The sequence below is a fragment of the Mustela erminea genome, chromosome 6, assembly GCF_009829155.1.
Source record: "Mustela erminea isolate mMusErm1 chromosome 6, mMusErm1.Pri, whole genome shotgun sequence".
NCBI classification, from domain to species: domain Eukaryota; kingdom Metazoa; phylum Chordata; class Mammalia; order Carnivora; family Mustelidae; genus Mustela; species Mustela erminea.
In genome coordinates this window covers 130,124,297-130,150,583 of record NC_045619.1, presented here as the reverse complement: position 1 = coordinate 130,150,583, position 26,287 = coordinate 130,124,297, and the positions used below count along the sequence as shown (strand labels likewise).

Genomic DNA, 26,287 nt, shown 5'->3' with positions numbered 1-26,287 from the left:
AACTAGATCATGGTCTTAGAGCAGAATAAGACATATTCCATGTAAAATTACTCAGAATTACTACTTGGGTTAGAAGCCAAGGCATAAAAATTCCTGCTATGTGAAGAACATGCTTCTCTTAAGTCTGTATATATGCTTTCTTCCTGCTTTCTTTCTTTACAGTCCCTACAAAAATGTATTTCGAAAAAGTGCGCTCAAGAAAAAAAAATTAAAAAATAAAAATAAAGTGAAATCTTAGACAAGTTATTTCAAAATATTTGCATTCAGGGAATGCTTGAGCTTCTACATTTGAAAAATTGACCCTATCTATGTGAACCAACAGTGCTTCCTTAAGGGCAGTGGTAGGAGGTAAGACATGTCAAAGAAATAACAAGTGGAAGAGTGAGTGCGGTCCCCCTCGACTCCCCATGCACAGCTACTACCCCCTGAGGACCTACACAACGCTGAGCAGGAACCACTCTGTGAAATGGGAGACCCCAGTGCGGGACATGGCAGGCAGAGTGGCTATGAGCACAAGTACATGCCCCTGGAGGATGTCATGACCCGATCCCCGTGCTCTCATCTTCAGAACCTTGGGGCCTGGAGTGCCCGGGGCCTGCAACCTGCTGCTTTCTCCTCCCACTCGCACTCACCCAAGTTACCCCACTGGGTCATGGTCTCCCACCCCTTCCCAGCAGCACCCGTTTCCTAAGCCCCTGCACAGCACCCAGCCTCCATCATCACCTCACTCCCCTCAGGCCTTCAAGCCTTTGTGGGCTCTGAGCCCACCATCCACTCCCAAGCACTAATGGGAAGATTCTCCTCCTGGGGTGGAAGGGCGGCTGGGAAACAGAACTCTGCCCTTTCCGTGGCCTTCATCGTTCTCTAGTCCTCCCTGCCCTGGCTTTGGAGTTGTTTCCCTGGTGACAGGACTTGATGTATAGAATTCAGTATTTATTATTTATTACATATATAAATAAATATGTAAATAAATGTTTTGTGGCTAAAAAATTTTATACACAGGTTTTAAAATTTCAAATACTTTATAAATAAAGTTGAATTAAAACACAACCAGGGACCGTTTCCTGGGGAAGTTGACTGCAAGGACCACATGTGTTAGAATGTCGCATAGACCATGATGGATTTCAGTCTCTACCGTTTCTTGTCAGTGTCTTCTACAGACTTCTTAAAGCTACAAAATTGGGTAATTTCCCCTTGCCAAACTTTTCTAGTATTTCCATGGATTAAAATGGCAAAACAGTATGCAGTTTTCAGGACAGACGATGGCATGGCATGGCATAGTATTTTGGTCCATTCACCAGGCACCCATCAGCAGCCTAGGACGCGATGGGGAAGAGGAGGGACACCGGCACCCCTCCAGGGCCTTTTACAGCAGGAATGCCTTCCCGGGGAAGGCAGGATGGTGATCAATAGCGATTTTTGTTGAGGGATGCTTCTGGTCGCTTTTGACAGACAGGAACCTCTGACATATCCTGCGTGGGACACTACCCAGGAGTCAGGGGGGATTTGGTAATGGACCTTCTTTCCTTTTCTGGGAGCATGGCCTCAGTAGGCTTCTTCAGTTCCCAAGGACTCTACCTTGGGGTGCCTTTTAACCCACTGGAAATAATTTGGATTGCAAAACTTAGGAAAGGACTGAGCTGCTCTAACACTGCGTGGCCTCAAAGGGAACTATCAGTTAGCTCTCCTCTGCAGCAAACAGGGCAAATGGGCCTAAGATACCTTCATTGCTCACACCTAGGCCTTCATTGCTCTACACCAGGACCCCGAACTAAGGAGGTTTGCAGAATGTGTTTGCCCTAATGAGTCAGCTAGTAAACTTCCTCCTGACACACTGGATGATAATTACGTAAATAAGCCTTCTAGTAAACCCAGGTTGCTGGGCCATCCCTAGCAAAGGGGACTCTGACTTTATCTCTCTCTGTTCCTCCTAATAGATGTGGGGGCTTCTGCCTCACTCATTTCCCGTGTTAATGGCTATCACTGGAGCCAACTGGGGTTAGTCTAACTCGAGACAGAGACCTTAAGGAATATTTCCAAGCAGCTGCCGAAACTCCCTTTGTTTCGGGGAAATTCCCTGTTTTCTCTGGCCTGACAGGGACTGCCTAAGCCTTTTTCCTTTGTTGGTGGGAAAGCATGGCATCTGCTCCTCTGTTGGGGCTGATGAGCTCTAAAACCCGGAATCCTTTCTCTGCCTCCTGGCAGCACTTTGTTTCTTCTGTTTCCCCCTTCTCGTGTTTCTGCACCAACGTGCATGCAGCCTGCATGACTAGCCTCTAGATCACACACCGTGGCTCCTCCTCTCCGCACTGTCAAGGAGCAAGAAGAGCAGTCCCTGGACCCAACACCCCCCACTCTGGATCTTTCCACCCGTATCTCAGGTAAATATTCAAAGTGGAGTGGGCCCAGGTGGAACGTAAATCAGTATCTGAGCTAAGTTAAGTTTGTTGGTTTAATTAAGATAGACATGCCTTCTAAGTTATCAGCAGTAAATGTGAAACTTCGACGTTTACTGAAAGTCAAATAAGCTCGTGCTATTTGTTAAAATCCGTTAGCAAAGAGATGACTAAACTGATGGTTGTCTGTCTCAAAGTTTTAACGGGTAATTGCTGAGATAGCTTTCAAAGTCTTTGGTAACCTGAAACTTTAAAGTTTTGGTTGGATGACAAATGGAATTAAATTATGGACATCTAGGTCTTAACCAAACAGGATAAAATGCTAAGTCATTAATTACTGGTTGTAGGTTTGTGTTTTTGACTTCTTTCAACAAAGAAAATAAGAATATTTAAATCTGTTGGTAAACGTGTTTTGTGCTTAACTGATTCATAAATTGGCATCTAAAGAATTCTGTTGTAACCATTCACAATTGGTTAATAACTGACTAGAGGTTAAGGTCTTTCTAATAGTACAAAATGCTAAGTGTAACTAAGACTGATGGAAATAAAAGAAGCAACTCTGTATGTAGGAAAGTAGAAGAAATGTAAAAAAATAAAAAATTAGAATACATCTTTTTAAAAGTAAAAGAAGGTAATTTTGTCCTAAATGAAATGGTTGTTTGGAAGGAAATGGCTTGGGACAAAACCTGAATGCAAAGGAAAGTTGTAGAAGGTTTGTGAAGGGAAATCTTCAGAAGAGGAATTTTAGGTAGGGTCAGGACGGACTAAGATTGAAATGAACGGGTTTTAAAGGTACATTGGTATAGGACTGAAATTCTCTCTGTTCAAAAAGGACAAAGTTTTCTTAGATTAATTGATCTGCTGTTAAGAAGAAAATGTAAATGGTTTTCTCTTTTCCTGTCCAGAAAAACCACTTTCTCATTTTGCCTATATCAGGGATAAGTATATCCCTAATTATATTTAGGCATGTGCTTTAAAACTTTATAAGATTTTAGCAAATGTTGACAAGATTTAAGTTGTAAATCTCTTTAACTCGGGCTTTTCCTTGGTATACTAAGTTACTCATGAAGTACTGCTAAACCAATGATATACCTTGGGTTTCATTTGGGTAAATGCTATAACTATTCAAGAGATTCTATGCATTTCCTAAAGTTTTAATGTTTTGATAAATCATCACTTGATATTATAATTATGGAAGTGTTATGTGTCACAGAAATAACCTGATTGCCTTGCCAGCTAAATTGTAAACTCTTGTCTCATCAGCTCTAACCATATCCATTCTGAGTTTTTGTCATTTATAATTGTTTTAATTCTCTTGTAAAATGAGTTTTTTCTTCAAGCAGATTCATATCAAGGATTTTCAAGACAAACACAGATATTTGATATACTTGAAAATCCTAAACCTGAAATGGGTAAGAATTTCCAGAACTAACTGAAGCTGAATTCACCAGATTTAGTAACATGGGACTAAATGAACTACAAGATTATAGTGTTGTGTCTCTTAATGTTTTGTCTTATTTTAAACATGGCTGGTTCTCTAATGTTTGCTCTTCCAGACTAGGGATACTTTTTTCTTAAGATGTCTGTGACTTACAGAAATGTAAAATTATTTTCAAACAAATCAAAGCATTCAACTTTTCTATCTGAGCACCCTGAAAATCAAAAGGTCTCAGTAAGTATTCTTTCTTCCATGTCAATCAGTCATTTGCATAAGTTCAATAAGAATCTGTTCTCCTTGTAACAGGACACCATTGGAAACATGGATTATTTTACCAAGGCTTTGACTGGAATGTCATATTTGAGAAAGACATGCATAGACTCAGATATGACCAGACATTTTAAAAGAACTAGGGTTGACTTTATGAAACCTGGAGCCGTAAAGCCACTTGGAACTGTGGCCTGATACCTTGCTTACAGAGTTCTCAGCAGCCTCACCAGTTGAGTAAAGAAAGTCACTCCCTGGTAGGTGCAGAGCCTCAGGAAGAGGAATTCGCCAAATCAACAGGTATTGTAGGCATGTTTGATGGCATGGAGAGCCTTCTTCTGGCCTGGAGAGGCTACTAAAAGTTCAACCTAGATTCCTTATAAGAAGTTCCAGCAGTGCAGATTCTAAAAGATATATATGATCACACTCACTCTTCTTGCTGAGCTTATGTAAATAATTAGGCCAAGTTTGTTAAAACTGGACTTGTCTCTCAAATAAATTAGTCCTGATTTGGCTATCTCTGGAAATGAGGGTTATTTTGGAGAGAAAAATTATGTTTTAATAACATACCTTTATGTATGTTAAATTCTAGATTTGATTGTCTTTAGATATTTGTTTACCTAAGCTAGACAGTTTGAGGTAAACTTCAGAAAAGTTGCACAATAGCTCATTTAGACCATCTTCTTGTTTTTTTTTATTCTGAGGGGATAATAACAAGACTCCATGGCACATGATTAAACAACTAGAAAATGGGATTGATTCCCCAACAACTGTATAACTTAACTATCACCTTGTGTGTGGCTGGAATAATGAAATTGCCTAAAAGCCAGCATACCGCACTCCATAGGATTAACTATGGACTTGTGGAGATAATGGATGACTCCACTTTCTTTACGATTGGATTGGATGATGCATGGGAACTCCCCTTGTCTCTCAACAAGTTTTCTCCCACTTGCCAATGATCCTCTGTACAGGATATTGTTAAGCCTGGACCACTCAAAGGGCTTCTTAATGATTTCATCCTTTAGTCATATTTTCCTAGAAGCCACCTCTGTTGAAGTGCAATTGCAAACAGATGCTTTAGCGAAGCATAGAACAGTCCTCCTCATAAAAAGAGCCTCAAAGCTCACTATGGGACAGTCCCTGACTGTAATGACTTCACATCAGGTCTAGATTTGTCTTAAAAGCCAAAGGTCACCAATGGATGATGGAGGCCAATTTATTAAATACTGGGCTACACTTACAGATATGCCAAAAATAATCCTTAAAATCTTGTCAAACTTTAAACCTAGGTACCCATATGCCTCAACCTGACCATTGTACTTCTTTCTCTATAGAGCAAAACTGTTCAGAGGTTATCAATCTTGCTTACTCTAGTTGGCCAGATTTAAGATGCTCCTATTAAAAATACAAATGACAGTTAGTTTACTGGTGACAATAGTTTTCATAAAAAGAATAAGAAAATCTAGGTATGCCATAGTGCTCACTAGCACTTTGCAATTGCCAAAGCCTAAAAATAAACATTAACACTGACTCCAAATATGACTTCCTGGTACTACATGCTCATGGAGCTATTTGGAAGGAAAGGGGATTGCTGTCAAGCCATAACTCCCCAATCAAATATGGGCCTAAGTTACAAAACCCTCCTTATCGCTATACTGAGGATGGCATATATCAAATCTGGGATACATATTTGTGGCTCACACCTACTATTGGACAGCTCAGTCGAAAGGCAGTTTAATGCCCAGAACAAAAAAATCATACATATGATACTTGGGCAAATAACACACGACATCTAGGATGGATATCATTAAAAATGTGTTCCCAAGTAATAGTACTCCAGGCTACTGACTGGTTTGCTACTGATTGGGTAAGGCGACCTGGCATTAGATGGTCAGCTCCAAATAGAACTCACTGGATACGTGGAACTAACCTGTGGCCCTGACTTCCTCCAGGGTGTATAGGTTGCTTTACCTTACGATTTGCCTGGACTCATGGGCCCATTACTAAAACCATCACCACTCCAGCTAATCTCCCCAATTTAAAGCAAAGATGGACATGATCTGTTTTTAAATGGTATGATCACTTAACATCCATTTTTGCTCCATCTGTGGGACTAGAGGGTATCATGTGGCATGTAGAAGTCCTTAATAAATATACTGCAAAGGCACTCAATGATTCACTAAATAGCATCTCCTTACTTAATATCGAAGTCTCCCAGATATGCAAGACAGTCCTAAAAATAGAATGGCCTTAGATGTCCTGACAGCAGCACAGGGTGGCACATGCGCAATTATCAAAGCAGAATGTTGCGTGTACATCCCAGATATCACAAAAATGTCACAGGACTAATAAAAGATATGAATATACAGATTAAGGCTCTACAAGATCCTTCTCTCCAGTGATTGGTTAAGTTCCTGGCTTAAAGGAGGACTATGGCCAACAATTAAAAATCTCCCTTTTGGGGCTTCTTATTCTTATAGCCTTATTAATCTTAATGTGTTGCTCTATTCAATGTTTCTCTACTTGGTGCCAAAACTCCATTACTGCAATTACTTCACAACAGATGATCCTCACCACGCGCAAAGACACCTTTTCACTGTCAGCGCTGGATTCAGCTGCCTCCATCTTTCGTAACTCCCCTATACGTTCCTCAACTGATCAATGTTGACCCAAGTAGGTAGGGACAGCTCAACGCCCCTTTTCAGCAGGAAGAAGTTATAGAAGATGAGACCTTCCACCTTCAACTACCTTAAAGATTAAAGGGTCAAAATTGTTCGGGGGGAATGATGAGGGAGCAGGAGGCTGGCTGAGGACAAAGCAAAAGCTGGCACCTTGCACCCCCTCTCCACCAACTCCCCTCGGTAATATGTGTGACGTTCCTCAGGCACCCCCACTGCCCTAAAAGAAAAACAAATAGTTAACTTGCAGAGATCACAATCCTGCAAGACAGGAGTCTCCCTTGGTTTACAAATGTCCTACCTTATCAATAGCCCAATTTCCAGAGGCACATAACTCCGTTCCTCAAGTCCTAACATCACCCTCCCGTCCATAAAAACTGAAGGAGGCTAAAGCAGAAGGAAATCTCACTAACAAGGATGCTTGATAGGAGGAATGTGACATTCCACCAGGAAACTCCCAATTGTCTTCATGCTAGTGCCTTGTTAAAGGGAAAAACAGCCTTGGCTTGATAGACACCAGGCCTTCAATATCCTGTCTTCTTTACCCTGACAGCTGTTCTGAACAGCCCCTTTGTCCTCACCTACCCAATCCTGTGAATATAATCAGCCACTCCTCACATCCCCGATGCAGCAGCTCTTTCTGTCCACGGGTCCTGTCCCCGTGCTTTAATAAACCACCATTTTGCACCAAAGATGTCTCAAGAATTCTTTCTTGGTCATCGGCTCCGGACCTCACCCCACCGAACCTCACCTAGGTTCTGGAACTTCATCAATACTACTGTAAATAAATAAATAGCAGATATTTCTCCACCACTTATGAATGATTCACCTTTTCCTACTAATATGAAATGTCACCATATTTGGGTGTTTGGCATTTTCTACTATGCCCCATTCATTCATCTGTCTTTTTTCAGCTCTTAGTAACCATGTAATTTGTGGAAATTTAAGATACATTTGGTATCTGGAAGGGCAAATCTGTCTACTTATAAAAATTTAAGTTTTTATTTTAATTCCAGTTAACATGCAGTGTTCTATTACTCTCAGGTGTACACTATGGTGATTCCAAAAATTTGCTTAATGTCATCACAATGATAAAAGAGAGCAGGTGGAACCCAAAATTCTTAAAACCATGATAATTTTATTTGCTTAATGGAATGTCCATAAATACAGGAAGAGTACACATTTTGAGAAATACGTCTTCCTAATCACGAACAGAACCATCTTCCCAATTCAAAATTTCCTTCGACAGCCAGTCAGTAAATAACATACATACAAAGTGGACACAGATAAAAATTATATATTGGATTTTATCGAAGCAATTTGTAGCCCAGAAGTTGATCTATTACGGGAATAGACCTTTTATTAATGGCATTATCGTATAAAATGATGCCCATTAAAAATAAAATACTGGGGGCGCCTGGGTGGCTCAGTCATTCAGCATCTGCCTTGGGTTCAGGTCCTGATCTCAGGATCCTAAGATCAAGCCCCACATCGGGCTTTCTGCTGGGGGTGGGGAGCTGCTTCCCCCTCTCCCACTCCCTCTGCCGTGTTCCCTCCCTCTGTGTCTCTCTCTGTCAAATAATAAAATCTTAAAAAATAAAGTAAAATACTGTGTATACTTCATTTCTTTTCTATCACTATTGAAATGTGGTTCAATCACGTCAAAGCTGTCTCTTAAGTGACCTATACGGGGACTTACGAGTGGGGCCAAAGGCAGCTGAGGATTTTGTTTTGCTGCTCAGACAGCCGGCCTGGGCGCTAGACCCCTTGCTGCCCGCCTCAGGAGGGAAGGCCGCCAAGCGCCCTCGGTGACAGGACCGCTCCGCTCCACAGGCTGAGCCCGGGAAGGTGCGCGTTTCTCCCGGTCCCCCCACGCTTCCCCGCCGTCTCGCGCCGCCGGCTTCCAAGTCCCTATTACCGTTTCATCTTGTCTCTTTTATTCACGTCTTTCCCAAGCAGTAGCAACCGCTGCATTTTCGCTACGTCGCCCACGGCGGCAGCCCTGTGGATCTTTTTGAGATCTTTCAGGCGGACGTCATACCCGCGCTGCGACTTGTTGACTTCTTCATTCTTGTCAGCCCGGGCCCCCAAGCCACTCATCGGCTCCGTGCGAAAGGTCGGGGATGAACGCCCCTTCCCAGCCCCGAAACCAAAAAACTTCTTCATCGCAAAGCCTAGAGGCTTCACCAACACTTCACCTTCCGCTCGGCTTTTCGCCGCCTCTAGACGCCAACACTAGCGCTAGAGATAAGCCAAACCGACCTCGCCAGGGTTTGGAATCTTGGAGCACCTAACAACGGTAACCATGACGCCAAGCACAAATGCGCTTGCGCACCTCTGAATCCCGCGTCGCGGAGACTGCGCCTGCATAGAAAGGGCCGGCGACTCAAGGTGCGCAAAGCGCATGTGCGAGGCCTAAACCTCTCAAATTTCAGTGACGCGGGGAGGGTTCCCTTCAAACGTTAGTGGGAGTTGGCTGACCCTTTCTGGCTATATCCGCAGAGGTTAGAGTTGCCAGTGTGGAAAAGCAGTCCTTATATACTACTGGGGCTAGAGTGCATGAAACTTCAGGATGCTGAATGCCTCCTCCCCCAGAAAATGTCCCTAAAAAAAGGCTATCCCTTAGTTTATCCCTCTTCTATATCCCTCCGGGTCCCAGCTGGTCTCCATGGAATTGAGCAGATGCAGCAATAAAAAGTCGTTTTCAGGGGCGCCCGGGTGACTCAGTGGGTTAAGCCGCTGCCTTCGGCTCAGGTCATGATCTCAAGGTCCTAGGATCGAGTCCCGCATCGGGCTCTCTGCTCAGCAGGGGGCCTGCTTCCCTTCCTCTCTCTCTGCCTGCTTCTGTCTACTTGTGTTCTCTGTCAAATAAATAAATAAATCTTTAAAAAAAAAAAAAGTCGTTTTCAGGGGCGCCTGGGTGGCTCAGTGGGTTAAGCCGCTGCCTTCGGCTCAGGTCATGATCTCAGGGTCCTGGGATCGAGTCCCGCATCGGGCTCTCTGCTCGGCAGGGAGCCTGCTTCCTTCTCTCTCTCTCTCTCTCTGCCTGCCTCTCAGTGTACTTGTAATTTCTCTCTGTCAAATAAATAAATAAAATCTTTAAAAAAAAAAAAAAAGTCGTTTTCAGGGGCGCCTGGATGCCTGGATGGCTCAGTTCGTTGGGCGCCTGCCGTCCCTGGGGCATGATCCTGGGCTCCTGGCTCAGCGGGGAGCGGGCTTCTCTTTTTTTCTCTTTCTTTTTTTCTCTCTCTCTCTCCCTCTCCGTCAAAAAAATAAGTTTTTTAAAAACCTGTTTTCATGGTCATAGACTTGGCAATGTGTATCATCAAGTGCAAACTTGTGAGGGGGAAAACCAGGCACGTTCTCCAGATGAAAATGCATTTCTGCCTGCCTCTTAATGCTCCCATTAGGCCCAGCCTTACACTTACATTTTCTTTACTTTTATTTTTTGCTGTCATTTCCCAATTAAATCTTTAAGCTTTATTTTGGAGCATGGTGCAACATTTAAGGTTTGTTTTGTTTTGTTAAGATTTTTTTTTTTATTTGACAGACAGAGATCACAAGTAGGCAGAGAGGCAGGCAGAGAGAGAGGAGGAAGCAGGCTCCTCCCTGAGCAGAGAGCCTGATGCAGGACTGGATCCCAGGACCCTGAGATCATGACCTGAGTTGAAGGCAGAGGCTTTAACCCATTGAGCTACCCAGGCGCCCCTGTTTTGTTTTGTTTTTTTAGAGAGAGAGTGGGTGGGGTAGATAATGGGGAGAAGGGGCAATGAGAGAGAGAGAGAGAGGAGACTCTTACACAGGCTCCACTCCAAGCACAGAGGGGCGGGTATGATTTCAGGACCCTGACTTCATAACCTGAGCTGAAATGAAGAATCAGAGTTTAACACACTGAGTCACACATGTGCCCCAACATTTAAGAACTAAGTAAAAAAAAAAAAAGGTTATTTGCTTGTCATAACTAATCCATCTTTTCTCACCTAGTTTAAAATACCATTTCATCGTTAATTAAATTCTCAGGTGGTTTTTTTTTTCCCCGATTCTGGGTTTAACATTCTGTTCAATTGACTAGTACTCTTCTTGTATCCGTACTGTACTATTTTTAACCTCTTTACAAAATATGTTCTAGGGTGCCTGGGTGGCTCAGTGGGTTAAGCTGCTGCCTTCGGCTCAGGTCATGATCCCAGGGTTCTGGGATCGAGTCCCGCATCGGGCTCTCTGCTCAGCAGGGAGCCTGCTTCCTCCTCTCTCTCTCTCTCTCTGCCTGTCTCTCTGCCTACTTGTGATCTCTCTCTGTCAAATGAATAATAAAAAATCTTTAAAAAAAATGTTCTAATATCCATTACAGATACATCCCAGGGTCCTGGGATTGAGCCCCGCTTCAGGCTCTCTGCTTAACAGGGAGCCTGCTTCGCCCCACCCCCAACCCTGTCTGCCTCTCTGTCTACTTGTGATCTCTGTCAAATAAATAATAAATCTTTTTTTAAAAAAATCCATTACAAGTCCATAGTCCCCTTTCTTAATCTTTTCTTTCAGTATTGTCTTGGCAATATTTACCTCTACATTATTTGAGATGAATTTTTCATCACTATACCAAATTTAAAACAATTCACAGTGAGAATCTGTCTGCAATTTGGTTTAAGAGAATTAACCCTAACAGAATCAATCTTGATTCAGTGTATCTAGAAACATGTTATGTCTCTCAATTTCTTAACTCTTATGTCTTTCCATTTCAGTGTATCTAGATACATATGTCTTTCAATTTAAGTCTTATGAGCTTCCGGGTGGTCTTTTCCCTCATATAAATCCTGCTTATTTTTTTTTGCATACTTCTTGATATATTTATATCTGGGCTCTTTCATTTTTCTACTGTGATAGCATATTTTTCCATTATAATTTGTAAATGGTTATTGTTTTGATATCTGTGTATCTATTTGGCAAAAGAGTGAAGAACTTTTTAAGCTACACTTTTGTTAACAGAAGTTGGCAGTTTCTGGCAGCTACTTAGGGAAGGCACAAATTGGACGGTAAAGATTTCACCAGAAAGAACGAATATTAAAGAATGGTATGATGCAGTTGAAAAAAAAATCAAGTAAAATGCAAACAAGATGGCTGTGTGGCTCATATATACATATGGGCTGTATACTGAGAGTCTACAGAAAATCCTTTTCATGTGGTGCTTGATCCAGTAATTACAACTGGACTATACCTGATATTGTGGGTGAAGCAGACAGACAGGAATGGGAGTAGACCCATGACAACAGCTAATACAAAACCAGCTTCCCCCAAATTGCCAGATTCCTATTACATTTGCTATTCCTATTACATTGGCTAATGATTTTAAGAATTAACCAAAGTAGGGGCGCTTGGGTGGCTCAGTGGGTTAAAGCCTCTGCCTTCGGTTCAGGTCATGATCCCGGGGTCCTGGGATCGAGCCCCACATCAGTCTCTCTGCTCAGCAGGGACCCTGCTTCCTCCTCTCTCTCTCTCTCTCTCTCTCTCTCTGCCTGCCTCTCTGTCTACTTGTGATCTCTACCTGATAAATAAATAAAATCTTTAAAAAAAAAAGGGACTTGCGTTCAGAATATATGGTATCTTACACCACATAATAAGAACCCAAAAGTGACAGTGAGGGTGCTCTGAATGGACGTTTCTTTAAAGAAAATATACACATGGCCAATAAAACTGGAGAGGAATCACTAGTGTAGATAAACGTATGTAAATCCATGAGATAATATTTCATTCACACCAGAATGACTTTATCAAAAAGACTCTAAGAATATGCTGTAGAAGATATGGAGAATGATGCATTTCATCAGGTCCATACAAAGGTAAACAGAAACTTACTACATGACCCAGCAATTTCAACCCCAGAAGTCTATCTAGGAAAAATAAAAACCTGTGTCCACACAAAGCCATGTATACACACAGGGAGAAGGAAGGAAGGAGAGAGGGACAGGGAAGGATGAAAGAGGAGAGAAAGGGGAAAGGGAAGTGGCCAATTAAAAAATGGGATAATGAATCTGGATCAAGGGTACACGGGTGTTCCTTGTATTATTCAAGTAACATTTCTGTAAGTTTGAAATTAGATCAAAATTTAAAATTACCAAAAAAAAAAAAAAATAAGAGGCAAGATACTGTATAGCAAACTCCCTCTATCAACTTCTTCAATGAAGACCATATACAGCTTAAAAGTTATTAGAAAACTGTAGGTAATTTTAATAAAATCACTTCAAGAATATAATCTGGTTGTAAAGCCAATACAATGAGCTCTAAAATAATTCTCTATTCAGTTAAATAAAGTCATCTGTAAATCCTGTAACAACATGTTCGTGTTCACAAAATCTGAATGAAAAGGAAACATGACTTCGCAAAACCAGGAGGGTAATTCAAAGTTCACTTTGAAAGGACTGAGATTTGAGGCTAATCTTTCTTTTAATACCAAGCATAATTATATAGTTATTCAGATTTTGAAGTGAACTCACTTTTTATTTAACAAAATATTTACTACTCTGAAATAAATTCCATTAGTAAGAATGATGATGTTTTTTTTAAAAAAAAAAAGACCATGAAAATGCAAGCTGCTTTTCTAAGAGGTTGTAATCATTTAAATTCTGATTAAATCTGTACATTTACAATTCTCCCTTAGATAGACAAAAACAGAACTATTTTAGTATGGACAATCGGGAGCACAATAATTAAGTGCATTTAATGAAGTTTCCACTGACCTATATAGAAATATGCTTTACTTGAGCCAAACGGCAGCATTTTTTCGTCAAAGATAAATGGTACTATCTAAAAACAAAGATAATCCTTCGATAATTTTACGTTGCCAAGTAAAAGTACTTCCCAAGAGCTAAAGGCACAATTTTTATTCACATCTAGTAGAGGAACCAACCATAAAATCATTACTTATTTTCAAGTGAATAACTGATTAACATTTTTCAAACAAGCTGTTTCCAATCCTAATAGTTCTTTATTTTCTTTAACATATTTGCTAGGTTGATAATTTACCATAGGTGCCATCATGAGAATAAACAGAATTAGATTAAATGTGACAAAAGAGAGACAAAGCGTTTCACACTCTTGAGTGATACCAAGGCAAGAATGGGAGAAAAGCATCGCAAAAGGAAACTACGGAAATGCTACTTATATATTCCTGCAGCAAAACCGGCAATGCGTCCATTTTAAGAGTTCTCATCTCACTTCCAATTTCTTTCCCTCAAGAACAATTTGGATCTCTTTGGCATCCAAAGTCTCATAGGTTAGTAAAGCTTCTGCTAGATTCTTATGCTCTTTTGCATGAGTCTTCAAGATATGTTTCGCTCGTTCATAGGAGTCCTGAAATTAAAAAAAAGCAGGTATCTAAGAGGCAGAAAACGTAGTAGAAGAAAAACCATAAAAAGTAAATACCTTAAAAAAAGTGAACTATATTCATTTCTATTTATAGAAGATAAAAAAGCATGAAGCTTCTTTAAAAAAATTAACATAGAATGTACTATTTGCCCCAGAGGTACAGGTCTGTGAATCATCAGGTTTACACATTTCTCGGCGCTCACCATAGCACCTACCCTCCCCAATATCCGAAACACAGCCACGCCATCCCTCCCCCTCCCTCCCCACAGCAATCCTCAGTTTGTTTTGTGAGATTAAGAGTCTCTTAAGGCGGGCGCCTGGGTGGCTCAGTGGGTTAAGCCGCTGCCTTCGGCTCAGGTCATGATCTCAGGGTCCTGGGATCGAGTCCCGCATCGGGCTCTCTGCTCAGCAGGGAGCCTGCTTCCTCCTCTCTCTCTGCCTGCCTCTCTGCCTACTTGTGTTCTCTGTCAAATAAATAAATAAAATCTTTAAAAAAAAAAAGAGTCTCTTAAGGCATGGAGCCTACCCGATTGACTGACTGATTGATTGATTGATTGATTGATAAGGCAAGCTTGGTTCTCAAAGATTAGTTTCATACTTGCGAACGTCCTATTTTTAACCCAAAATCTATCCCATGGATAAGTGAGGACTACTTGGGCAGCAATACTTAAAGATATGTAAGTATATATAATACTTATCTGCTTTTTAAGTAAGGTCTGCGAACAAAAAAATCTATTTCTCTATTCAATATAAATGTAAAAAAGGAAAGGCAGGTTTGCTCCCTTTGCCTTGTGAGATTTCACCAGTTTATTCACTGTAAATGGCCAGAAAAGATCTACTTATCTATTCTCTTATTTGCTAACAACTTACCTGTCAGTCAGTGACAACTATACTACTGTAAAATGAGTTTACCAACACCAAGAAGCACACGTCATATAAAAATAACACAACTATTAAAAACAAACATCGTTAGACATTCTGAACAAAACTGTTATGGTCAAGTGAAATAACAAATTAAAGAAAACATATTAAGCATTATAAATATGTCATGGAATATTGAAATTAATATCCAAGGATAAATTAGTATTAATTTTAAAAACTCCATTGGAATGAAACCCTTACACTGTAACAAGTAAGACTATGATAAGGTTTTTATATCTTTAAGTTTCATATACATTTGAACCTAAAATGCATACTAGCTAAGCATCCTTTTCCTTAATAACAATGTAAGTGTGCCATCTAGTGGAAAGAGTACCTACCGCCCTCGCAAGCTTAACATTTCAGAAAAGGATTAAGAGCAAAGAAAGAGTATTTCCAATGCTCTAATACTAGAAGAGATAATTTACTCAAGATAACATAAATAGTAAAAAAAAGAATGAAGATTCAGGCAAGGGAGAGAGAATTCCTCTTGTAAAACACCTTCTAAACCTTTTCATCATATAAACTTTTCATAGAAGTAATGATTTTAAAGCTTTTACCTCCTTGAGTTAATCAAAACCTGGCCCTCCTGGGGACACTCCGAATCCCTCGACTGACAGCTACTGATTCCCTCCTATCCCAGATCTTTCAGAGTAAAGAGGTGAGACCATTGCTCCCCTCACCGCTGACAGACGATTACTCGATGAGCCTCTTCTATAAAGCATGATTCCTTTGAAGTTTACACCACCTGACTTCAACATCTTTCATTCGGCCATCTACAACCCTAATTCCAGTTCTCGTTCACTAGACTTTTTCTGCCATTTAGCTCAGTCTTTTCCATTCTAAGACCTGCCTTCATGTACATCCAAATGGAATGCACATATCCAACCTCTGCACTAAGCACCAGACCCACGTATCCCTCCCCACGTGAAATCTTCACTAAGACACCTCAAATTCAGGGGCACCTGGGCAGCTCCCTTGGTTAAGCATCTGCCTTCAGCTCAGGTCATGATACCAAAGACCAGGGATCGAGCCCCCCATCAGGCTCCCTGCTCAACAGGGATATCTGCTTCTCCCTCTGCCCCTCACCCACCCCACTTTATGCTCAGGCTCTCTCGCTCTCTCTCAAATAAACAAGTAAAACCTTAAAAAAAGAATACACTTCAAATTCAATATGTATAAAACTCAGCTTATAATCTACACACTTCCCCACCTTGGGCCATCATCAGTGGTTTCTCAGTCAACGGCACACATAACTAGATGGCTGCACCAGGCAGAAATCGAGAACACAGCTTTGTTACTTAATTTAGCTGCTCTCTCACCCAAATATCAGAAAGGCATTCGATTCCACTAGATCAGCATCTCTTGAATGCATTTATTTTTCCTCAATTTCCCCCCTCACTGCCCTAATCCAGCATCTGCTGTGCCTTAAGGGGATTCCACAGAACCTACTCACTCATCTCACTGAATCGACGTTCACGTACTCTGTACTGGACCCTGAAATCAAAAAGACTTTTGTTTTCAAAGACCTTTATGCTTTATTCTCAGCGTATGTACACAGCGAGGCACAAAACAAATAATATTTGTGGAATAAAATGTATGTCAGAGTGAAAAACTAATAAAGACTCAAATAATCAATATCCTCCCTATTCTAACAACACTATGGTTTTATAAATGAAGTAGAATATTTATAATTACTGATACTAACTGTTCCTAGCCTATGGCCAGAATAAAATAAAGACTCAGTCTATGAACAGAGGCTCCCAACTACATACTCAAATCATGGCTTCAATGGTGCACTCATTCTCTTGATTATATATAGCAACAGTTCTACACAGGGGATAACCATTATCTTCTGGTAGCACCTAACTATTTAGGCACATTAATGACTAGACAGATGAATAAGCACAGAAAAACAGAATTATTACCCTTAGAAGGATTCTAATTTCTTGTTCAATAGCAGATTGAGTTTCTGGACTCAGTTTCCCAGTATCACTGTAGGTCATAACTCCAAGCTAAAACAAACGAAAAGAAAGAAATTGAACAAAAACACCCCAAGCCACTCATAAATGTAAACAGAGGAAGTACTATCCTATACGTAAGAAAACCTCATCAAGGGCAAGGAAGAAATTTAGTATAGAAATTTCATCATTCTTCTGAAAGTGTAAGACTAAAAAGTATGAACAAGAGAGAAACTTTAAAATCTAAGTATGGGGGCGCCTCAGTGGCTTGGTGGGTTGAGCCTCTGCTTTCGGCTCAGGTGGCTTGGGTTGTGATCTCAAGGTCCTGGGATTGAGCCCTGCATCGGGCGCTCTGCTCGGTGGGGAGCCTGCTTCCCCCTCTCTCTCTGCCTGCCTCTCTGCCTACCTGTGATCTTTCTCTCTGTCAAATAAATAAATAAAATCTTAAAAAAAAAAAAAAAATCCTACAGTATGGTTCTGAGTACCTTCTTAGAAAACCTTTGCCACTATTCCAAATCCAGAAATCCACAATGTAGTGTATTAGAAGTGCTGTGTGAAGCCACAGTGATAATGTAGGAGAGTGAAATACATGGGAAGGGTAAGGTAAGCAAGCTCGGCAAACAGAAGTTTTAGGTCATATGAACAGAAATGGAATATCTTATCATTTGCTTAATTCATGACATATAATTTTTGTCCAAGCAGCTAGAATGGAAACTGAGTATTATACTTTAGCACTCAAAAAAAAAAGTTTAGTTTCGAATGAGCTGTGACAAATCTACTCGGAATGAGACAGGAGAAAAGTAAATGTTACCAATTTATAATGAGAACCCTCTCTCCTATGGTGCCTGGGGTAGCTCAGTGGGTTAAGAGACTCACTGCAGCTCGGGTCATGGTCCCAGAGTCCTAGGATGAAGTCCTGCACTGGGCTCCCTGCTCAGCTGGGAGTCTGCTTCTCCCTCTGACCATAATCCCTCTCATGCTCGCTCTCTCCAATAAAAAAATAAAGTCTTAAGAATAAAAAAAGAACCCTGTCTCATAAGGAGACACTTGGCAAATCATCATTTGATACATGAGGGAGGGGTAAAATTAGCTATTACCTTTTCACTCATTCCAAATTTGGTAACCATCCGCTTTGCAATTTTGGTTGCATTATCAAAATCACTGGAAGCACCTAAAATTTAAAAATATACATAGACTCAGTATTTAAAAATATTTTTATATCAGCAAGTACAATCTGAATGCCACTCTTTACAGCTAACCTGTTGTGATATGGTCAGTTCCAAATATAAGCTCCTCAGCCACTCTTCCTCCCATACTAACATCCATCTGCGCAAGCAGCTGAGCTCTAGTTTCATTCCATCTGTCATTCTCAGGCAAGAGGGACACCTAGACAATTGGAAACAAAGAATAACTCCAGACAGAGTTGGAAATATTTACATTAATGATCAGAATTATCATCTGGCTCTTGCTATAGCACTTAATGTCATGATGCTGACAGCTCAAAGAATTTTGTAGAGATGGTTTCAGGCGACTAACGACAAAACTGGCATTATGCAAAGGAAGAAAAATTCTTTATAAAGCAAAAGTTCATTTTACATGTCATAGCTCTATAACCCTGCAATAGGATAATGCTGCAATAGGATGGACTTGTACCCAGGTGCCAGAAAGAAAGGCTTAAAATGTCTATCGTTAGAAAGATAAGAAGGGGCGCCTGGGTTGCTCAGTGAGTTAAAGCCTCTGCCTTCGGCTCAGGTCATGATCCCAGGGTCCTGGGATCAAGCCCGGAATAGGTCTCTCCCCTCAGCAGGGAGCCTGCTTCCGCCTCTCTATCTGCCTGCTTCTCTGCCTACTTGTGATCTCCATCTCTCAAATAAATAAATAAAATCTTTTAAAAAAAAGAAAAAAAAAAAGGAAGATAAGAAAATGAAACTTGTGCTCAGCGAGAAAAACCTTAGAAAGACTATTGAACCACTAACCTAGTTTCTTTGTGGAGGGAAAAAAAGCAGTGACATATTTAAGAATGATACTTTGTTGTCATTCCAGACTTAAATTTCATCATATAAATATATAATATTTGAGCTATTAGTATTTATTAGCAGGTAAGTTTCACAAGTATCTCTGATCTCACAATGGTTCAGAACATTAAAGAAGAAAGTTATCAGCAATCTTAGGACTTAGTTGAATTTTCTTTTTCTTTTTTTTTTTTTTTTTAAAGATTTTATTTATTTATTTGACAGAGAGAAATCACAAGTAGACAGAGGGGCAGGCAGAGAGAGAGAGGGAAGCAGGCTCCCTGCTGAGCAGAGAGCCCGATGCGGGACTCGATCCCAGGACCCTGAGATCATGACCTGAGCCGAAGGCAGCGGCTTAACCCACTGAGCCACCCAGGCGCCCCGTTGAATTTTCTTTTTAATTATTTTCCTTAACAGTTTCCTGTATAACCTTTTGGAGAGTGTTATTTGAAAGAAAAGAAAAAAAAACAAGATACTTACATGTCCAAGTGTTGGCCCTCTTGGCATGATTGTAGCTTTGTTGATAGGCATTGCGTCCTTAGTGTAATATGCAATAATAGCATGACCGGATTCATGATAAGCTGTGATGGTTTTGTTTTTATTGTCAATTTCCACACTTCTACGTTCAGGCCCTAAGGATAAAAATTTATTGAATAAAATTATTCCATTAGGAAGGCATGTTTAGATGAATGAAACCCACTTGCCTTTAAGTAATTCTTAGAGTGACATGACTTAATATCGTTATTAAGTTATTTTAAACCAAAATAACTTGCCAACTGACAACAAAATTGTAAGATCTGTCCTCTTACTCCTTACTATCAACCAGGAAAGTTTAATTCTATTTTCAGAAAATAAATTTAAACAAGAAATGTCACAGATAAATTGTTCTGAAGCCAAATCAAGATTTAAAATCAAATACTGAAAATTAGCAAAATTTTTCTTTTATCTGTACAATTATTCTTTTATCAGCCATACCAGGTAAGAGTAAAATAGGGTACCCTCTACCCCCAAACAGTATAATCATATAAACTGTATTTGTTCTGTAAGAGGCCCAAATGTGTGGCTACTTTTGAGTAAATATATTCTTGCTCCTGTACCTTTCTTTCTTGTAACATTTTTCTCAAAAAGATATTCTTTAGCATAATGAACAGTGTAAGACAGGGAAAAGAAAAAAGAGAGAGAAAACCTACCCATTAGAATTTTATCTTTGGAAAACTCTAGTTCCTTCATGGTAACCATTTCTTTTCCATCAACAGCTGCCTTTAATGCAGCCTGGTTCACAAGATTCTCCAACTCTGCTCCAGAAAAGCCAACAGTACCTCGAGCTATAATTTCTGGATCCACAGCTACATAGATAAAAACAATATTAAAATTCCAAATGACTCTTCACAAATGACTCATATTCCGAATGCAAACAGAAAACAGCTATCCTGAACTAGAACTTAAAATACTTACATCACTATAACTACAAAATAAACTTACTTTTTTTTTTTTTTTAAAGATTTTATTTATTTATTTGACAGAGAACACAAGTAGGCAGAGAGGCAGGCAGAGAGAGAGGAGGAAGCAGGCTCCCTGCTGAGCAGAGAGCCTGATGCGGGACTCGATCCCAGGACCCTGAGATCATGACCTGAGCCGAAGGCAGCGGCTTAACCCACTGAGCCACCCAGGCGCCCGACTTTTTCTAAAGGAAAACCAAAACTGCCATTAAATAGATCATTAAAATCCCACTGGGATACATCACAACGAAAGTTCTTAAATTTAAATACCTTTGTGAAAAATTTAAAAATGCAGAGTTGCCAGACATGATTTATAAATCTTCAAATTATGACCTAAACTGTTACTAGCCTAAGGACAACTGAGAATGTATACTCATAGACATTGGTTTCTGAATTTCATCTTGAAATACTTTATACATAAGTATTTAGTATTATATGTACATTAATAAAAGCTCCCCTTATTAGAGGAAATATCAGGGTTTTTTTATTTTAAATTTTTATTTATTTTTATTTGAGAGAGAGAGTGAGAGAAAGCATGAGAGGGAAGAAGGTCAGAGGGAGAAGCAGACTCCCCATGGAGCTAGGAGCCCTATTTGAGACTCAATTCTGGGACTCCAGGATCGTGACCTGAGCTGAAGGCAGTCGCTTAACCAACTGAGCCACCCAGGAGCCCCAACATATCAGGTTTTATAAATTGATTCACCTATCCTTTTTTTTTTTTTTTTTTTAAAGATTTTATTTATTTATTTGACAGAGAGAACACAAGTAGGCAGAGAGGCAGGCAGAGAGAGAGGAGGAAGCAAGCTCCTTGCTGAGCAGAGAGCCCGATGTGGGACTCGATCCCAGGACCCTGAGATCATGACCCGAGCCGAAGGCAGCGGCTTAACCCACTGAGCCACCCAGGCACCCTGATTCACCTATCCTTGAAAATACTACAGCTTAATTTAATAGTTGCATTTATTACTCAAGTGGGTCCATAATATTTTAGTATGTTTGTTTTACAGTTTGCCTCTTTTGGGCCCAATGTGATGATATCTTATGGGCTTTTTCTACTATTTCATATTTTACATTCATCTAAAAACACTTATATTTACCTGCAAGTATTATCTGAAAACTCTCAAAAAAAACATTCTTTTTTTAAAAAAAGGAATTTTTTTAAATTTCAAATTTTTTAATTAATTAAATTCACTCAATTTATTATTTTAATTATGTTTATTTATTTTATATCTAGTCATTTATAATAATTTTATTTATAATTTATTTATATCTAATCATTTAAAATTTATTACCTATTTAATTAGATTTATTTTTTAATTTTAAAATTTTTAAATATTTTTGAGAGAGTTGAGCGAGAAAGAGCACATGAGCAGGAGCAGAGGGAGAGGGACAAAAAGACTCCCTTGCTGAGCAGGAAGCCTAATGGCGGGGCTTGATCCCAGAACCCTCACAACCTGAGCCAAAGGCAACCCGTCAACCAACTGGGCCACCCAGAAGCCCCCAGAAAACATCCTTTAGAATGGGGATACAAATGACAGAATGTCCTACCATAGGTAATTATCAAATAATAAACTTTTTAAAAAGAAAATACAACTGGAGAGAAAAGAGGACATAGAAAAAACTGGTCTTCTGAGACATCAACTAAGGACCACAAATAGGGCGGAATGAAACATTACCATTACATAGAGATAATAATAAAGCTTGTTACTAGAATTAGACTTACACTGATCAAACTTTATTTTATTGAGATACCATTTCAGAATTTCTGTTCGACCTTTTACATCTGGTCTTGGAACTGTAACTTGCATGTCAAAACGACCAGGACGTATTAAGGCACTAAAGGGAGATTATGAGAAGAAAATACAAATTAATACTCTGAGTACTGAAGGTCAAGTTAAATAGGACTGATGCTCTGAAGACAAGATGGAAAGATAATGGCAACCAGAAGTTGGATGGAGTTTTGTTTCTTATTTTAATTCCAGGACAGCCAACATACAGTGCTATGTTAGTTTCAGGTGTACAGTACAGTGATTCGACAATTCCACACGTCACCCACTGCTCATCACAAGTGCGCTCCTTAATCCCCATCACCTATTCCAGCCTAGACTGGCATTCTGAATATAAATATTCAGAGAACTCCTTGTAAAACATGGCTCAAGTAACAGTTTCAATAACCAGAAGGCAGAACAAAGGTTGATAGAGATAGATAGCAGGCAACCCTCATAAACAAAAACATGCAAGCTAGTCACTCTAGGAACAATAATTCTACAGCAGTCTATTATGAGAGCTACACTGTGATAGTTTCCTATCACAACTGCTGTAAGTACAGAATGTTAAACCACAGACTTAGGCAAAGATTAAAAAAAAATTATTAGATCAAATTAAAATATGAATACTTTCTATGGCAAAATCAAAAATTTAAAACTATAATAAATTTTATTTTAAAAATGTTCTCCACCACCCCCAAACTTTTGTGATATGAAGTTGTCAGAAGATTCTTTTAACAACTTTACTGAAATTTAATTCACACATAACAGATTTCAAAGTAGATAATCCAGTGGTTTTTAATATAGTCAGACTTGGGCAATTACCAAAAATCTAACTTAAGAATATTTTTATTCTCCCACTCCAAAAAGAAACCGCATAGCCACCAACAGTCACTCTCCATTCTTTCCTCCTTCTGGCAGCCACTAATCTACTTTCTGTTGCTACCGATTTGCTTATTCTGGGCATTTCACATAAACAGAATCATATGTGATGTTTGGTGATGGGCCTCCTTCTCTTTTAAAGTTCATCTACGTTTCAGTATGCACTGGTACTTGTCAAAAAAAGTCGTTTAATACATACTTATCTAATGCCTCTGGGAAGTTTGTGGCTCCTATTATGATAACTCCTTCATTGGGTTTAAAGCTGGTAAAAAAGAAGAAAGTAACATTTCACTCAAAATTAAAACAACACACATTTAGAAATGCTCTACACAAAACTACCATTAAATTTAGTAACAGTAAAGAAAAGCGACCGATCCTTTTTATACTCAAAGTGATAAGACATCTCTATTTTTTACGAAGAACAATGTTACTACGCTAGTACACTTTAATAAAACTGCTAACAATACATCACAAAGTCATCTATGATTACATTCCTTCACGGTATTTGTTCTACTTAGGAAGACCTGACCTGACAGAAAAGGCTAGGGAACCTGACTAATTTGTGAAAAATTATTCTCAAGCTAACCAATTCAAATTATTTGCTCCTAGACTTCCCGTTTGGTTCCAAAAGGTCATACGTGGTTTTAAGAAGTCCTTCCTTCTCTCAAAGCAACCCCACCTCTTGCTCTTTATATTTTAAGAACTGATGCAAACTTTTATTTTATTTTTTTAGAGGTTTTTTTTTTTTTAAGATTTTATTTATTTATTTGACAGAGAGATCACAAGTAGGCCGGAGGCGGGCAGAGAGAGAGGGGGAAGCAGGCTCCCTGCTGAGCAGAGAGCCCAATGCAGGGCTCGATCCCAGGACCCTGAGATCATGACCTGAGCCCAAGGCAGAGACTTTAAACCACTGAGCCACCCAGGAGCCCCTGATGGAAACTTTTAATCTACCACAACACTAAAATCGAGTCACAAACTGTAGGAACCAGCAAACACTCTTTACGTCTCCAGACTAGTATTCTCAGTAGGAACCATCACTTTCCTATCGTGCTACCAAAAATTAAAAAAAGGTATAGAGATCACCAATTAAGAAGAGTTGATACCTCAGTCACCCCATTAGGAATGGAAAGAACACAATACAGAGAATCCAGCTTGTCTTGACTTCCTGCACAGGGACTACTCTGTTGCCTACAGTTTTTCCTCTTTCTTTTTTTTTTTAAGATTTTATTTTAAAGTAATCTCTATACCCCACTTGGGGCTCAAATGTACAATTCTGAGAGGAAGAGCTGCATGCTCCACTGACTTAGCCAGATGCCCCGCTATTTCTCGAATGTTCCCAAATATATTACCATATCCCAAAGACAGATGAAGATTCAATTACCCATCCATTTCAGCAAGAAGCTGATTTATAGTCTGCCTTGAATATGGATGCATTGGAGACTCAATTCGCTTCCCACCAACAGAATCTAATTCATCAATAAATATAACACAGGGAGCATTTGCTTTTGCTTCCCCTAGGAAAAGAGAAAAGATACAAGTAAGTTTAATGAAATGAATGTTTTTTGAACAAAAAAACCTGTATTAAAAACCTGTAAGACTGTCAAAGGCAACAAAAGACATTCATTAAGGAGAAAGTACATAAAATGAGATCTCTTTCTTTCTTTTAAAACTGATTTAAGAATGGTAGCCTCAGGAAAAAAACTGTACCATACAAAATGATATATAATAAAAACAACTGAGTATTCATTCTTTTAACTGTATAAGCCACAATCAGATCTGAGGGTAACTATTCCTTAATTACATACTACTGAATTAATGAATAAGATAAAAAGGACAACAACAGAAAACCCAGCTTTTCCACAGGCCCCAATGTCACCTAACACTTCTAGCTCCTCTATTGGGGGTAGGTACAGTTCTATTTTAGATGACACATTAAATTACCTAAAACCAAAACCCCACAATGGTGAGGTCAGCTATCAATCATAATTGAATAGGAAATAAAGGGTAAGAATCCCTTTTCCCCTAAAATTAACAAAATTTTGTATTGTATGAAAGATACTTTAAAACGTACTAAATAGATTTCTGATACGGCTGGCTCCCACACCCACAAACATTTCATCAAATTCTGATCCAGAAGCATAATAAAAAGGAACATCAGCCTCTCCAGCCACAGCTCGAGCAAGAAGTGTCTTTCCTGTCCCTGGTGGTCCAACTAAAAGTATTCCTAAAAGAGAAAACAAATTCACTGATTCAACTTAAAAAATAAAAATAAAACCTGATGTGAGCCTATGAAACAAATAGTTATTAATTAATGTATACATAGTTTTGAGGTTGAAAGCACATGACTATTATTTTGAAACAAAGCAAAACATGTCTCTGGTTATGATTCACTTAAGGAACTTCTTCAAAACTAATTTCCCTCTACCATTCATAACTTGAGAGAATGTAACATAATAAACTTGTCATTAAACAAGTAAGATAAAATTCACATAAACACAGATTAAAAAATTAAGCAACCAAATGTGACACATGACCCCTTGACTTCATGTTCTTCCATAAAAAACATATTTAAGAAACTGATGAAAATTTGATTTGGACATCTGATGAAAATTTGAAAATATTCCAGAGTACAAGATATTAAGGAAATAGTATTTAATTTTATTTGGTAGGATAAATTGTTCTCTTTAGGATAATGTCCTTAGTCTTAGGTGACACATAACAAAGTATGCAGAGGTAAAGTAGTTCATTTCTACACCTTTGTAACTTTTCCTATGTTCAAAAATTTTCTTAACAGCAGTACGTTTTTCATAAGCTGGAATAACAGATTTCTCTGGTCTCCAAGACTTTTCATTTTTCATTTAAAAAGGCAAAAAAAAACCCTGTATTATTGCTATATTTTAACATAAAAAACCCTTTTTAAAGGAAAGTTGTTGAAAAATACCCTTAAGACTACCCTTGTATTGCCATGTTACTGTCATTCTTAACTGGTTTAAATGGTAGAATATATTTTTGTAACTGAGAATTTTCCCACAATTTTATAAAATATCCCTTGTGATTAGAAATAAAAGTGTTTAACTATTCTACGACTTTAAACTTTCTGATGTTATGGCACTG

General features: G+C 39.2%; 2 protein-coding genes across 3 annotated transcripts in view; both read right to left on the bottom strand.

The window, feature by feature from the left end:
- LOC116594363 (ankyrin repeat domain-containing protein 26-like) overlaps positions 1 to 9,509 on the bottom strand; it is a 636,289-nt gene extending 626,780 nt beyond the window's left edge. The window contains exon 1 of the mRNA XM_032349687.1: positions 9,045 to 9,509. The gene's annotated coding sequence lies outside the window, so the exon portion shown is untranslated. The remainder of the gene's footprint in view (positions 1 to 9,044) is intronic.
- A 3,468-nt stretch (positions 9,510 to 12,977) lies between these two features.
- Positions 12,978 to 26,287, bottom strand: part of YME1L1 (YME1 like 1 ATPase) — a 51,224-nt gene continuing 37,914 nt past the window's right edge. For both annotated transcript variants that reach the window (XM_032349704.1, XM_032349705.1), the window contains 10 exons: positions 25,245 to 25,397; positions 24,555 to 24,687; positions 23,373 to 23,435; positions 22,249 to 22,361; positions 20,220 to 20,375; positions 19,510 to 19,661; positions 18,277 to 18,403; positions 18,115 to 18,188; positions 16,985 to 17,071; positions 12,978 to 14,123 (listed from right to left, as the gene is read on the bottom strand). In XM_032349704.1, coding sequence (XP_032205595.1) covers positions 13,980 to 14,123; positions 16,985 to 17,071; positions 18,115 to 18,188; positions 18,277 to 18,403; positions 19,510 to 19,661; positions 20,220 to 20,375; positions 22,249 to 22,361; positions 23,373 to 23,435; positions 24,555 to 24,687; positions 25,245 to 25,397 — 1,202 coding nt within the window. In that variant the 3' untranslated portion in view covers positions 12,978 to 13,979. The remainder of the gene's footprint in view (positions 14,124 to 16,984; positions 17,072 to 18,114; positions 18,189 to 18,276; positions 18,404 to 19,509; positions 19,662 to 20,219; positions 20,376 to 22,248; positions 22,362 to 23,372; positions 23,436 to 24,554; positions 24,688 to 25,244; positions 25,398 to 26,287) is intronic.